The sequence below is a fragment of the Mytilus edulis genome, chromosome 6 (genome assembly GCF_963676685.1).
Source record: "Mytilus edulis chromosome 6, xbMytEdul2.2, whole genome shotgun sequence".
In the NCBI taxonomy this organism is placed as follows: domain Eukaryota; kingdom Metazoa; phylum Mollusca; class Bivalvia; order Mytilida; family Mytilidae; genus Mytilus; species Mytilus edulis.
In genome coordinates this window covers 22,234,767-22,248,170 of record NC_092349.1, presented here as the reverse complement: position 1 = coordinate 22,248,170, position 13,404 = coordinate 22,234,767, and the positions used below count along the sequence as shown (strand labels likewise).

Below are 13,404 nucleotides of genomic sequence, written 5' to 3'. Positions count from 1 at the left end.
GAGTATGATCTAAATTGAAAAAACTGATAAAATCTGTATCTACAGAAATTTATTATGTTACAGTGAAACTAACTTTGTTTCTGGAAATGTACCTTACCACTTCCTGAACATATTGTAATGCACATTTGTAACACCATTTTCAATTGTGACTTAAATTTCAGCCACCGAGAATAACAAGTTTACCAAATTTTATAACTCTACATGAAGATATCCAAGAAGGACAACTGCTCCACACTTTAGTTGTCTTTGATCAACAAGCTGACGATACAATAACATGTGTTTTAACAAATTCCACACCAAGCACTGATAAATACTCTGTAGATTTGATGACAGGTACTTCAGGTAAGACTGTTACTTATTCTTTTACTCTTGTATATCATGTAAAACTTTTACGACAGTTATATTTCCTTTATTATCAAGAAAAACCATTTCTATTAATATTATCACGAACACATTGGGTTTTTTTTTTACATGTAACCAGTTATTGAAATTATAAAAATAAAAAATAAGATTTAATCGACATTTTAATATGTTATGGCAGATCAACTAGTGGGATATGCAACTTGGTTCCTACGAACTAGTTTTCATTGTATGCTCTTAAAACGTTTTCTGTGTATAACTTCTTTCAACAAAACTCTTAACTGTGTTGTTGTTCTATTTGTTCCAATAGATTTCCTTTTTTTTAAAAGGGCCGAATACGAATTTAACTGATTAACATTTGGAATATTTTTGGTGTTTATCATCTTGACTCTTTGTTTTAGATTATGGTATTTATATACAACCAAACCCATCACTTGATTATAATTCCATAAAGACATACCAGTTATTAATATCCTGTGATGATGGAAAGAACGACGCATCTACCGGTTATTTCTTTGTTCACATTGAGAAAAATCATCCTCCATTGTTCATCAATTTACCAGGTATGTTATAAACCAGAGACAGAAAGCGATTTACATGGTTGATAAGGATGTTGTTTCATATTTTGATTTTATCGAATACTTCTTTGTAATATACTATGTTGATTTTATTTAAATAATACAAGTATGTTAGCATACTTGTTACAGGAGCAATGCATATGTTTTCAGAGAATTAGTAAATTAGAAAAGTATTCAGTATCGAAAGCAGGTAACCTAGATTTGATATACTGCAATCTGTCTGTTTGAAGTGCCAATATAGTTTTGCGGTAACCTGTTACACCATTGCTGTATTTTGATTTGTTATTCATTATAAGTGTTTGTAATAATATGTGTGGACTAATTTATTCAGTCAATATATCAAAATATGGAAACTGCATTTATTTGTTTATATTTGAAATAATTTTTAAGTATTATTTCATAAAATTACTTTTTTTAAATCTATATCGTACTTCATAAACTCATCATAGATACCAGGACTAAAGACGCGCGTTTCGTCTACAAAAGACTCATCAGTGACGCTCGAATCCAAAAAAGTTGAAAAGGCCAAATAAAGTACGAAGTTGAAGAGCATTTAGGACCAACATTTCTAAAAGTTTTGCCAAATACAGCTAAGGTAATCTATGCCGGAGGTAGAAAAGCCTTAGTATTTCAAAAAAATCAAAAATTTGTAAACAGTAAATTTATAAATATAACCATATCAACGACAATTCATGTCAGCACAAAAAGTACTGACTACTTAACAGCAATATCCGCTCTTCAAATCTATCTACATGAGGTTGTCGTTGTTTAATGACTTTGAAGATTGACAAAACACTGTCCTCTTATGTTTGCCACAACAGAAATGCAACTTGTTAGAAAAGGCCAGAAATGACTCTTTTGTTAAATGCTACCGTCATTATTTAACTGTGAATTGGAGAGAGTATTCAGATATCAACAAACAGTCGGTGGTGTTTACGAGAAACCTCAGCGTTCAAGCTAAAACAAATATACATTAAAGGCATCTTTTATAATGACTTAATACCAAAAAAATAAAACGCGCTACGTCATTATTTCTTTTGCGGGAATTTCCTCAAACATAGAATTAAATAAAATAGTTACATGTAGTAGAACTACTTTAGTTGTAACAAAGCGTTCTGATAGAAGATACGCGACTTAAAAAAAGAGGGACAATCAAAGTCATAGATCAGAAATAGCTTGGTAGTTGTTCGGTTGTATGAATGAAGTGGGGTGCATTTCATTTATACATTACCAGAGATGTTCATGATCACACAAAATATACAAATATCTGATAAAACAAAGCCGTTACACGCCGAATCGATTCCTGGTATAATGTAGAAAGTGAACCAATTACCACCGTTGCAAACAAACCAGATTCGATCCATTATTTTTACAACTCATTTTGTTCAAATGAATTCATAGAGGTAGTAGTATTTTGTATTGTTTGTATTGGTCAAGTTAATCTTCTATTTTTTAAGCATCTATTGATCTTGATGCACCTTCAACCATGTTAGGCGATTTGATATATACAGTACAGATATTTGACGATGAAAATGATACAGTGACATTTAATATGACAACAGAACCAAGTGATGCACCATTTGAAATTAACCAAAGTATGTATAAAAAAAGTAAAAAAGAATTGAACTCCAATGTCATTTTAAAACAGAGATGAGGAGCATAAAATATGTCAAAATCAATCATTAGACCAACGTTTAACGGAACTGACAAAAACAACTGGCATATATCTAACTTGGCACAGTGATTTTTCGAAGCACACCATGGTTTTATAACTAGCTAAACGTCACCCTTACATTGCTGTTGTATATGGTTCAATTCTATTGACAAAATTAAATCGACAACCCAAACAGACAAAATTGATGTGATTTATAGATTTGAAAACAATATGGTTGAATTCGTAACTCAATTTACATGAGAGCACGTCATGAACTTCAGTTATTTGTATATATTTTATTTTACCTGTTGAAATAAGATAACTGTTATTATGTCCTTGAATGCGTTTGTTGCTCATATAACACCAACTACGTTGGATACTAGTAGCTTTAAAATTATACAAACACATTCAGAAAATTCCTATCAGATGTTTGAATAAATTTTTCAACGGTCTTTTAAATACATTATTAATTTTATAAATAATACCCAAGGTAGAATTAAAAAAAATTCATTTATTTTGCAGATGGTGAAATTCTAGCATTGAATAATATTTCACTAATATTTACACCCGCTTACGATCTAATAGTATATGTATCAGATGGAAAATCAACTGTCGGACCTCGGTCACTATCAGTACACGTAACAGGTTTGTTCCTTCTTTGTCATCATCTTATTATTATATTTACTTGGAAACGGTACAATTAACAGTAAAGAAAACTCTGTTCACCGTTTTTAGACAAGTAATTAGTGGTATATCATTCTGAGAGAGAAAGGAAAGGTATCTATCGAACCTGGAAACATTGAAACTCATAAGTCGAAGAAATACTGACAATGCCTTGGGTCAAAGTTAAAAAGACAAATAGACAAACAGGACACAAAACACAAGATAGAAAAACAAAAGAGTGGTCAGTACGAATCCATCCATAAACTTGCGTTGGTCGCAGGTGCCTCGGAAAGGTAAGCCGACTATGCTCCACATAGTGTACATGTATACGTAAAAACATTGTTTATGTTTCTTAAATGTTTTAGCCTTTTTTTGATTATACGTTCCACTACACTTTTGATTAAAACCATAATGAATGATTCTTAATTTTGTTTTAAAATCAATTCTCTTTTACGTTGACAGGTATTTGCACTCAAATATGTCATTAAAAGATGGGGGAAAATGGTATTAAATACATGTGTCGTGCTTAAGTAAAAATTTGCACTCATATATAACTCGTATATTTCATAACAAGATATGTTTCTTATTTTAGATATAAATGATGTTCTTGTTATAAGTAATCTACCATTATCAGAGCCTTTTTTGGTAGAAGAGAATACCGCTATTGGTACGATACTATATCACGTTCGTGTTCAAGACCTGGATGTAAATGATAACATTCAAATGTATGCTACATCTGAACCATCATTAGGCTTAACGTACTTTAATTTGACAACAGGTAAATTAATTTCAAGGTTGAGGTTGTTTGCGTATATCATATTTTACCCTCACATACTTTTAGGATATAAACTAGCCTCTAACCTTGATTTTCAAATTGGTTGCAAATAAACTCATCATATATACCACGATTGAAATGTTGTACTTGAGAAAGACTACAAATGACTATTGGTACAATGATATATCATGTTCGTGTTCGGGACCTTGATGTAAATGATAACATTCAAATGTATACTACATCTGAACCATCAATAGGCTTAACGTACTTTAATTTGACAACAGGTAAAGTAACTTTTGAAGTTGAAATTGTTTGTTTATATAATTATCAACCCTGTAATTTGAAAACATATACATACCTTCAGGATATCTTAACTTAGATTTTCAATTCGGTTGCAAAAGACAGAACTCACATGCTATAAAAACTTATATATAGTCCTTGTTAAGCAGACAAATACGACCTATATTTAACAAATCCAAATCAACTAAGCACTCAGCTAATTGTTTACAAGATATTCATCAATATGCAGACATGGGTTACATTGTGATACATCGGAAAAGACGTTAGGTATTTTCGTTCAAATCTTGTCGTCAATACTAATGGGTCCACAAGCTGAAAGATTTTGAAGTAAGCATTTCATTGATAGTGGACCGAAATAATATTTTTTTCACATCTTCGTTCTCAAGTATCTTGTTAAAACGAGCTGTAAGTTTGTCTCATTTAACCTTGTTCATATACTATTGAATGTTTGTCATATTATATATTAGGTAAAGTACTGAAATAAATGAATTTAAACTGTGCTAAAAGAAATGATTTTGTTTATCCAGAAAATACATCATTTCTAACTTGATCACTTTGATTCAAGATAAATAATTAATAATAAAATTGAGAATGGAAATGGGGAATGTGTCAAAGAGACAACAACCCGCCCAAATAAAAAACAACAGCAGAGGGTCACCAACAGGTCTTCAATGTAGCGAGAAATTCCCGCACCCGGAGGCGTCCTTCAGCTGGCCCCTAAACAAATATATACTAGTCCAGTGATAATGAACGCCATACTAATTTCCAAATTGTACACAAGAAACTAAAATTAAAATAATACAAGACTAACAAAGGCCAGAGGCTCCTGACTTGGGACAGGCGCAAAAATGCGGCGGGGTTAAACATGTTTGTGAGATCTCAACCCTCCCCCTATACCTCTAACCAATGTAGTAAAGTAAACGCATAACAATGCGCACATTAAAATTCAGTTCAAGAGAAATCCGAGTCTGATGTCAGAAGATGTAACCAAAGAAAATAAACAAAATGACAATAATACATAAATAACAACAGACTACTAGCAGTTAACTGACATGCCAGCTCCAGACTTCAACTAAACTGACTGAAAGATTATGATTTCATCATATGAACATCAGGCACAATCCTTCCCGTTAGGGGTTTAGTATCATACCATCATAACATATATGAGAAGAACATAACCCGTGTCATGCCAACAACTGTTTTTAGAATAAATGTGTTTAGTTCCGATGCAAAGACCTTATCAATGACTCAATATTAACGCCAAAATATGCAATCTTTAATGACTTGACAACAGTATCGTAATTATATCCCTTCTTAATAAGTCTATTCAAAGGTTTTGTAAGTTTCTGAGGTGAATACTGACACCTTTGTGCTTTATAAAGAATATTACCATAAAAAATTGGATGTGAAATACCTGAACGTATTAAAAGTCTGCATGTTGAGCTATATTTACGAATGATGTCTTTATACCGATGATAAAATTTAGTAAAAGTTTTGACTAGTTTGTGATATCGAAAACCCTGGTGTAATAATTTTTCAGTAATACATAAATTTCTCTCGTTTAAATCTAAAACATGGTTACATACACGAGCGAATCGTACAAGTTGAGATATATAAACACCGTAAGATGGTGACAAGGGAACGTCACCATCTAAAAACGGATAATTAACGATAGGAAATGAAAAATCATCCCTTTTATCATAAATTTTTGTATTCAGCTTTCCATTAGTGATATAGATATCAATATCGAGAAAAGGGCAGTGGTTATTGTTAGCATTAGCTTTATTTAAAGTAAGTTCAACAGGATAAATTTCATTAATATACATACTGAAGTCGTCATTATTGAGAGCCAAAATATCATCCAAATATCTAAAAGTATTATTAAATTTGTTTATCAGATGTTGTTTCGATGGGTCTTTGCTTATTTTTGTCATAAATTGTAACTCATAACAATACAAAAACAGGTCCGCAATAAGTGGTGCACAGTTAGTCCCCATTGGAATTCCGATAATCTGACGATATACGGAATCCCCAAAGCGAACAAAAATGTTATCTAGTAAAAATTCAAGGGCATATATAGTATCAAAGCATGTCCAATTAACATAGTTCTTTTGTTTATTGCTACTAAAAATGACCTAAAAGAGTTTGAACATATATACTCGCATTCTTACTTTTTATATGCCTAGTTAATAAGGGATGTGAATTTTTTCTTAATTAGAATAGGAGGCAAAGTGGTATAAAGGGTCGAAAAATCAAAACTTTGAACAGATTCAAAATCACCAATATATGCATATATTGCTACTAAAAAATGACCTAAAAGAGTTTGAACATATATATTCACATTCTGATTTTTTGAATGCCCATTTAATTAGGTGTGTGAATTTTTTCTTAATGAGAATGTGAGGCAATGTGGTATACAGGGTAGAAAAATCAAAACTTTGAACAGATTCAAAATCACCAATATAAGCATGCAATTTATCAAGTACTTCCAACGAGTTCTTGACACTCCAAAAGTAATTTATTCCACTATTTTCGAAGGCCTTATTTGAACAATTTATTATCAGGTTTTTAATTGTACCAAGTGTGCTGGTAAGAAGAATAGACAATTTAGTAGTTGAACAATGGCTTGAAGACGAAATAAATCTATATTTGTAAGGGGTTTTGTGTAGCTTCGGAAGCCAATACATAGTTGGGACTTTCATTGTATTTGGCTCTGCTTGTAAAGCGGTGCCTAAAAGTTTATGTTTGTTACAGATTTCGTTTTCTGAAAATGGAGTCAGTTGGAATGTTGGTGAATTGGTGATTTCCTTTTTCAGAACCTCAATGTAAAATTTACGTCAAACAATAATAATATTATTAGCAGCTTTATCTGCCGGGACAAAAACAAATTCCTTGGCTAGTTCTTTTAGTTTATGTTTGATACGAGAAATAGGTTTATTGTTGTAAGGGTTTATAGTAAAATGGTCTTTAAAATGTTGAATACGTATATCAACTATCTTCATTACTGAATTAAAAAAAGAGTCCAAAGAAATAAACATAGATGTGAGGTATGTAGTAAGGCACATGAGAAAGCACAAAGCACACAATGCAAATTTCGTTTCCTTTTAAATCATTTTTTATTTGAATATCATTTTGCGGATCAAAATGAATGTTAAGTATACAGATCCCAGTCTTCCGTGTTTAGTTGCTTCAAAGCGCACTTACCACTTATTCATTTAACAGTTGCTAAGAAAGCTGAATATGTTCTAAAAGTGTTTTTGTTTTTTTTTATTAGTAGTAATCTGAAATATTGTTTTGTATGTTACTTCAGATGGTTATCTAACGGTATCGTCTACGTTGGATTACGAATCTTTAACCAATACATCTTACATACTGAACATTACCGCTACAGACGGAAAGAATACAGCGACAGCTACAATATCTCTGATAGTAACAGACCAAAATGAGGCTCCAGTGTTCCAACAGATACAGTATTCCGTTGAAGTTAATGAATCTGCTGTAAGAATACTTTTGAAATTGAATGACAAAACAGATGTACACAAGCAAATAAATTCGATAGTGTAATTGTGCAATCTTTATATAAGTATGTTCTTTTTTTTAATGAATTAACATAATTGATTCAACGCTTTAAAAAAAGTTTCCAAATCAAAGTCCATTGTGTAATCTGAACAATTACACTTCTTGAATAGCTGTTCATTTGTGTAAACAACTTAGGTTTTCATTTAAAAGCTGCTAGTAAATAATTAGTCTGATCATTCGGTGTTTCGTTACCCCAGTAGTCAGTGTTTTGGTACTTACATGATTGATGGCATACCTTCCTTTTTCATGTCATATTCGAGCGTTCCTGTGGTTTATTAAGGGCATCGAAGGCATTTATTTCTGGTGGATATCTTAACCCACAAGATTTTATTCGAAGTCCTGTATATTAAAATTGTAATTATAACATTCGTTGTCTTTCATACATTCATTTATTTATGATTTACAGAAAAGTACTGCGTTTCCATTGGTTGGTTTTATCATTGATGACCCTGACGTATCGGACTCATTTACATATTCACTGGATTGTGGTAACGACACCTGGAGGTTTTCTATGTCAAACGAAACAGGAGAGATAATGTATGCATACGATTATGATCTTGACACTATACGTATTTCACAATACAACTGTACAGTGAAAGTAATTGACAATGGATCTAATATTGGTACAACACATCTTACTATAAACATTAACGACATTAACGACAATATACCATACTTCAATCAAACGCAGTATACGTTTTACATAACGCCGTATGGGGCAGTTGGGATGAATATAGGCGGAGTGGCCGCTTACGACATTGATATTGAATTTGGAACTATAACATATAGTTTAAATATGACAATGTACTCAAACTTATTCATACAAATAAAAAATGAAGGAACTCTTTATATCAATGAAATTTTGAGTAATGACTTTAATTATGGAGATGTTATGACATTTACGGTAACGGCAGAGGATAATGGCGGGTTACAGACAACGGTTACGGTGTGGATTGTTTTTGCAGAGGTAAATCACTTTCTACGCTATTGAAACCAAATAATTTAATGTATGGTATCTTACTTTAATTGCGGATGATAATGTGCTTTTTTACTTAACGTTTTATCACAATAACGTTATCTAAACATGTTTAATATTGAAATAAGAAGAATTTGGTAAGATTACCAATAAGACAACTCTCCATCAGAGCCCAAATTATTTAGAAGTAAAACATAACACAAATTCCACAAAGTAAGCTATAAAGATTCCAAAATGACAAAGTTTTTTTCACTCTAAATTACTTAAATGAGATATATAAAACAAATTCTTGAACATTTAGAAAGATCGGCGAAAATGTTCTCATTTTTTTTTTTACTTTCCATATTTCAGACTAACGTTGTTAATACTGTAAAGTCCTTATGAACATTTTTGATTATTTTCTTAATGACCATATTGAACATTGTCTGCGATCATATGAACTTTTACAAAGATAAAATTTAATGTATAAGGTTGCATAACACTTGTCATTTATCTTTAAATTTCAAGAAACATGTCTATTTAATTGTTCGTTTGTGTGTGTTTTATTTTCTTCAGATAAACACTGATTTACCGATCGCGACAATACCAATTGCATTTTTGGAAGATCCTAGAAATATACTTTGGCTGACAGCATTAGCCATACTTATACTCGCCTTTACACTTGGTGTGTGTATCTTCTGTACAGATTTCTGTAAAGCGAAAAGGTATTGAGTTCTAAAATATTTGTTGATAACCCAAAGTCATTTCACATCATTCACACCTTAGAATAAAAAGGTGTGTTGATTGATTGTTGCTTTGGTAACGACAATTGCAAGTAATTGATGAATATTCAAAGGCTGGCTGGGGTGAAAGTTGGGTAACTTGGATTGCCACTAGACATCAAAGGATTCTTGAAAGGGGCAGATATAATGACTAACAAAAATTGCACATATGAACGCCTAGGAGATTTGTTCAACTTAAATGTTCTCTAAATTCTTAAAGTGAATTTCATTTTTTTTATTGAAGATTTTTCATGTAAATCTCCAAGAGAAATAATTTCTGTTTAATTATCAATATTTCTTCATGATGCAAAATTTCTTTATTTTCCCGTATCTGTTAATGCACGATTGTCGGTCTCCAACTGTATTTCTTTAAGATTTAAAAAAAATGTTTAAATCACTGAAATGATTTTGAATAAATTTTCGGAACACACACCAAGCGGTGTATTTGGAAAACGTATCCGTTATATTTAATTTATGCAACGATTGTTTTTTTTAACTGTAAAATGGATAAAAAAAAATGGCTAGTCATTTTATTCAATTTGCTCGTTTTATCACTTTACCGCTTTCTTATTAAAGTTAAGTTAAGCACCTTATATATAGTAATTTTTACAGAACCCACGTGTTTACTAACGAATTGATGTTGCTGAATTATTATAATATTTTGTAGAATAAGACGACGTCCAGCGAAACGTCCAAAGACAGTTAAACTGTTTAGTCCAATTGCTGCAAAAGAAGCACCAAAAAGAAAAGCCGAAATAGGTATAAAGCCGTTTATTTTGATGTAACAATTTTAGAATATTTTTTTTTTACCTAAATAGATGAAAGCTAGTATTATATTCTATTGTTTGCTTTATATGCATGTCCATGATATTATACTATTATTGTATCTTTATATTGTATTATGGAGAATACTTCATAAGTATGATTTACTTGTGTCTTATTCATTTTGCTTTAATCTAGCAAATAAAATGTTTAAACTAAGCTAATTCTTTGTATTATTTTGGAAGTGTTTCCTCTTTTCACTGAATATTTGTTTTTTCTTGTTTTGTTTTTTTTTTCATTTGCAAAAAAAACAATCAGCTACTTATTGTCGTTTTGCGCAAAAGACTTATTTCTAATACAAGTAATGCCAAAATTCGTGTATTTTTCTTTTTTAGAATTCTATATTAAAAATCTGTCGTGAAAATCCCTTTTCAATTAAGAGACTACTTATAACACAGGATATTGTTATCATTGAAAATATGAACAAGTGTCGTTTTGGCAGGTAAATATGTTTATATTGGATATATTAATTCTTTCAGAAGTGCAGCCCCAGCTTTGCCTTATCGTACGCCCAGTGATTTATGGATTTTTTATCTTTCAGAAGTGAGCACGACTGCAGCCTCAGCTATGCCTTATCGTAAGCCCAGTAATCTATGGAATTTTTGGTCAACTGATGGCTGGTCCATATCATCCGGAGACTCTCCAGATATATCTGACAATTTAACAATAAGCACCGAGAGTACAAATTTGTCCAGGAACATAACACACAGATCTAATACAGGAGACGGAACTTTGTATGTTTATTTATATGTTTTCTCACTTACATCAATGAAAACAAACGACATGTTTAGCATTACGAAATTATTTCTATGCCCCACCTACGATAGTAGAGGGGTATTATGTTTTCTGATTTGTGCATCCGTTCGTTCGTCCGCTTCAGGTTAAAGTTTTTGGTCAAGGTAGTTTTTGATGAAGTTGACGTCCAATCAACTTGAAACTTAGTATACACGCTCCCTATGATATGATCTTTCTAATTTAAATGCCAAATTTATCCCAATTTCACGGTCCACTAAACATAGAAAATGATAGTTAGAGAGGGGCATCCGTGTACTATGGACACATTATTGTTTTTTTTCTCTTTTTCTTGTGATAGAAAGAAATGGCAATCTAAAGTCAAACATATTATCTTGTTAATGTCACTCACTACACATGCAATCGTCCGTTATCTAACTTTGTATTTATTTATCTACATTTTGATTTCTGTCAGAATAGTCAGGATTATAATTTAGTACGACGCGCGTTTTCGTCTACATAAGACTCATCAGTGACGATCATATCTAAATATTTATAAAGCCAAACAAGTACAAAGTTGAAGAGAAATTTGAAAGAGATGTAAGGTGTAGGTCGATAAGACAGACATCATTTTTAAGGGAAAATAAAATATTTCAAGATGAAAAACGCCTCGAGTCAGAAGAATTCTGAAGAAATTAATCGGATCATTTAGAAATCTACCATCAGCACTCAATTCCCCAAATTTCATTAACAAAATATGTTTCTTAGAGAATTTAGGTACATGTGAACTTAAGTAATTTTTCATGTTTCATGTTTCATATTTGCTTTTTGTAAATTGTTTTGTAATTAGTTAGGGCTTTGATATTTTAGTTGGCATCTGCTAACATTATTCATGTCGGTTTTGTTTTTCTTTTTTTTTTGAGCATGATATATTATATAACTTTATTATAAATAGAAAAGCGAAGGCTTTACAGTTACGGTTTGCATGGTCGCCTCAGATCCTCGTGTTTTTTTTTCATGTCACATAAAGCTATGTTATGTTCTTTAGATAATTGTTATTTGTTTCTTTTACAGATTTCATTTCTGGCGAGATAACAATGACGAAAGCTGGCTTTAGGAACTTTATCATATTTGAATATATGGATTATTTGAATACAATGTTAAAATTGAGAATGGAAATGGGGAATGTGTCAAAGAGACAACAACCCGACCAAATAAAAAACAACAGCAGAGGGTCACCAACAGGTCTTCAATGTAGCGAGAAATCCCCGCACCCGGAGGCGTCCTTCAGCTGGCCCCTAAACAAATATATACTAGTCCAGTGATAATGAACGCTGAATGTTGTCTTAATGTTTATGCCATGAATGTTTGTTTTTGTTTTTGTTTTTTATTGAAACTGTTACTTTGTTTTCTTATTTTCCGCTCTAGTATAAACTTTAACCTACTAATTTTAGTGTAATTTTAAGTTCGTTATAGAATTTATTCATCTGTGTCAACTTTGATAGTTGTGATAGAATATTTTTTCCGCTCTAGTATAAACTTTAACTTACTAATTTTAGTATAATTTTAAGTTCGTTATAGAATTTATTCATCTGTGTCAACTTTGATAGTTGTGATAGAATATTAAAACAATTTGTTAATCGTTACTTCTGAATATAAATAGGCTTTTAAGGTTCTTCGTGTTGCATTCTACGAGCACTGTGACTTCGTTGTCCATCAATCATCACACATGACTGTCATGGAGAGTCTTCATTGCAACTTGTACTAAATGTGATATTACTGTCTTTAGAACAGTTCAGACAATTGAAACCAACTATTAAAAAATAAGCTGATGTGACTAACCTTATATAATTTAATTGATGTTGTATTTGACTGAAAATCCCAGGCTGTGTGATATATGTTTCCAAACCTATAACATGCTCTGTAGATGATATCCCAATTAGACCATGTTTTCCTCGGGTAAGACCACAAAGTGTTGCAAAATAAAGCCTTTCATCGGCTTGTCGAACCAAAATTGCGGCAAGATAAAATAAAGCCTTTTTGTAAAACCAACCATTTATCATTTCCCTAAGAATAGCTTTACAATAAATGAGAACAAAAAATATCAGAAGGTTAAAAAACATCACGGAATAAAATTACTTTTACTGTCGATATTCTATCTAATATGCCTACATAGGTCTGTAGCAGGCCATTAGTTAACACAT

The 13,404-nt window shown here is 31.6% G+C and overlaps 1 protein-coding gene across 1 annotated transcript; it reads left to right on the top strand.

The window, feature by feature from the left end:
- Positions 1 to 7,634: 7,634 nt before the first annotated feature.
- Positions 7,635 to 12,700, top strand: LOC139526025 (protocadherin beta-14-like). Its single transcript, XM_071321200.1, has 6 exons — positions 7,635 to 7,828; positions 8,316 to 8,876; positions 9,441 to 9,589; positions 10,314 to 10,405; positions 11,010 to 11,202; positions 12,275 to 12,700. The coding sequence occupies exons 2-6, from the start codon at positions 8,421 to 8,423 to the stop codon at positions 12,315 to 12,317; spliced, it is 933 nt and encodes a 310-aa protein (XP_071177301.1). The 5' UTR covers positions 7,635 to 7,828; positions 8,316 to 8,420; the 3' UTR covers positions 12,318 to 12,700.
- The last annotated feature ends 704 nt before the right edge of the window (positions 12,701 to 13,404 follow it).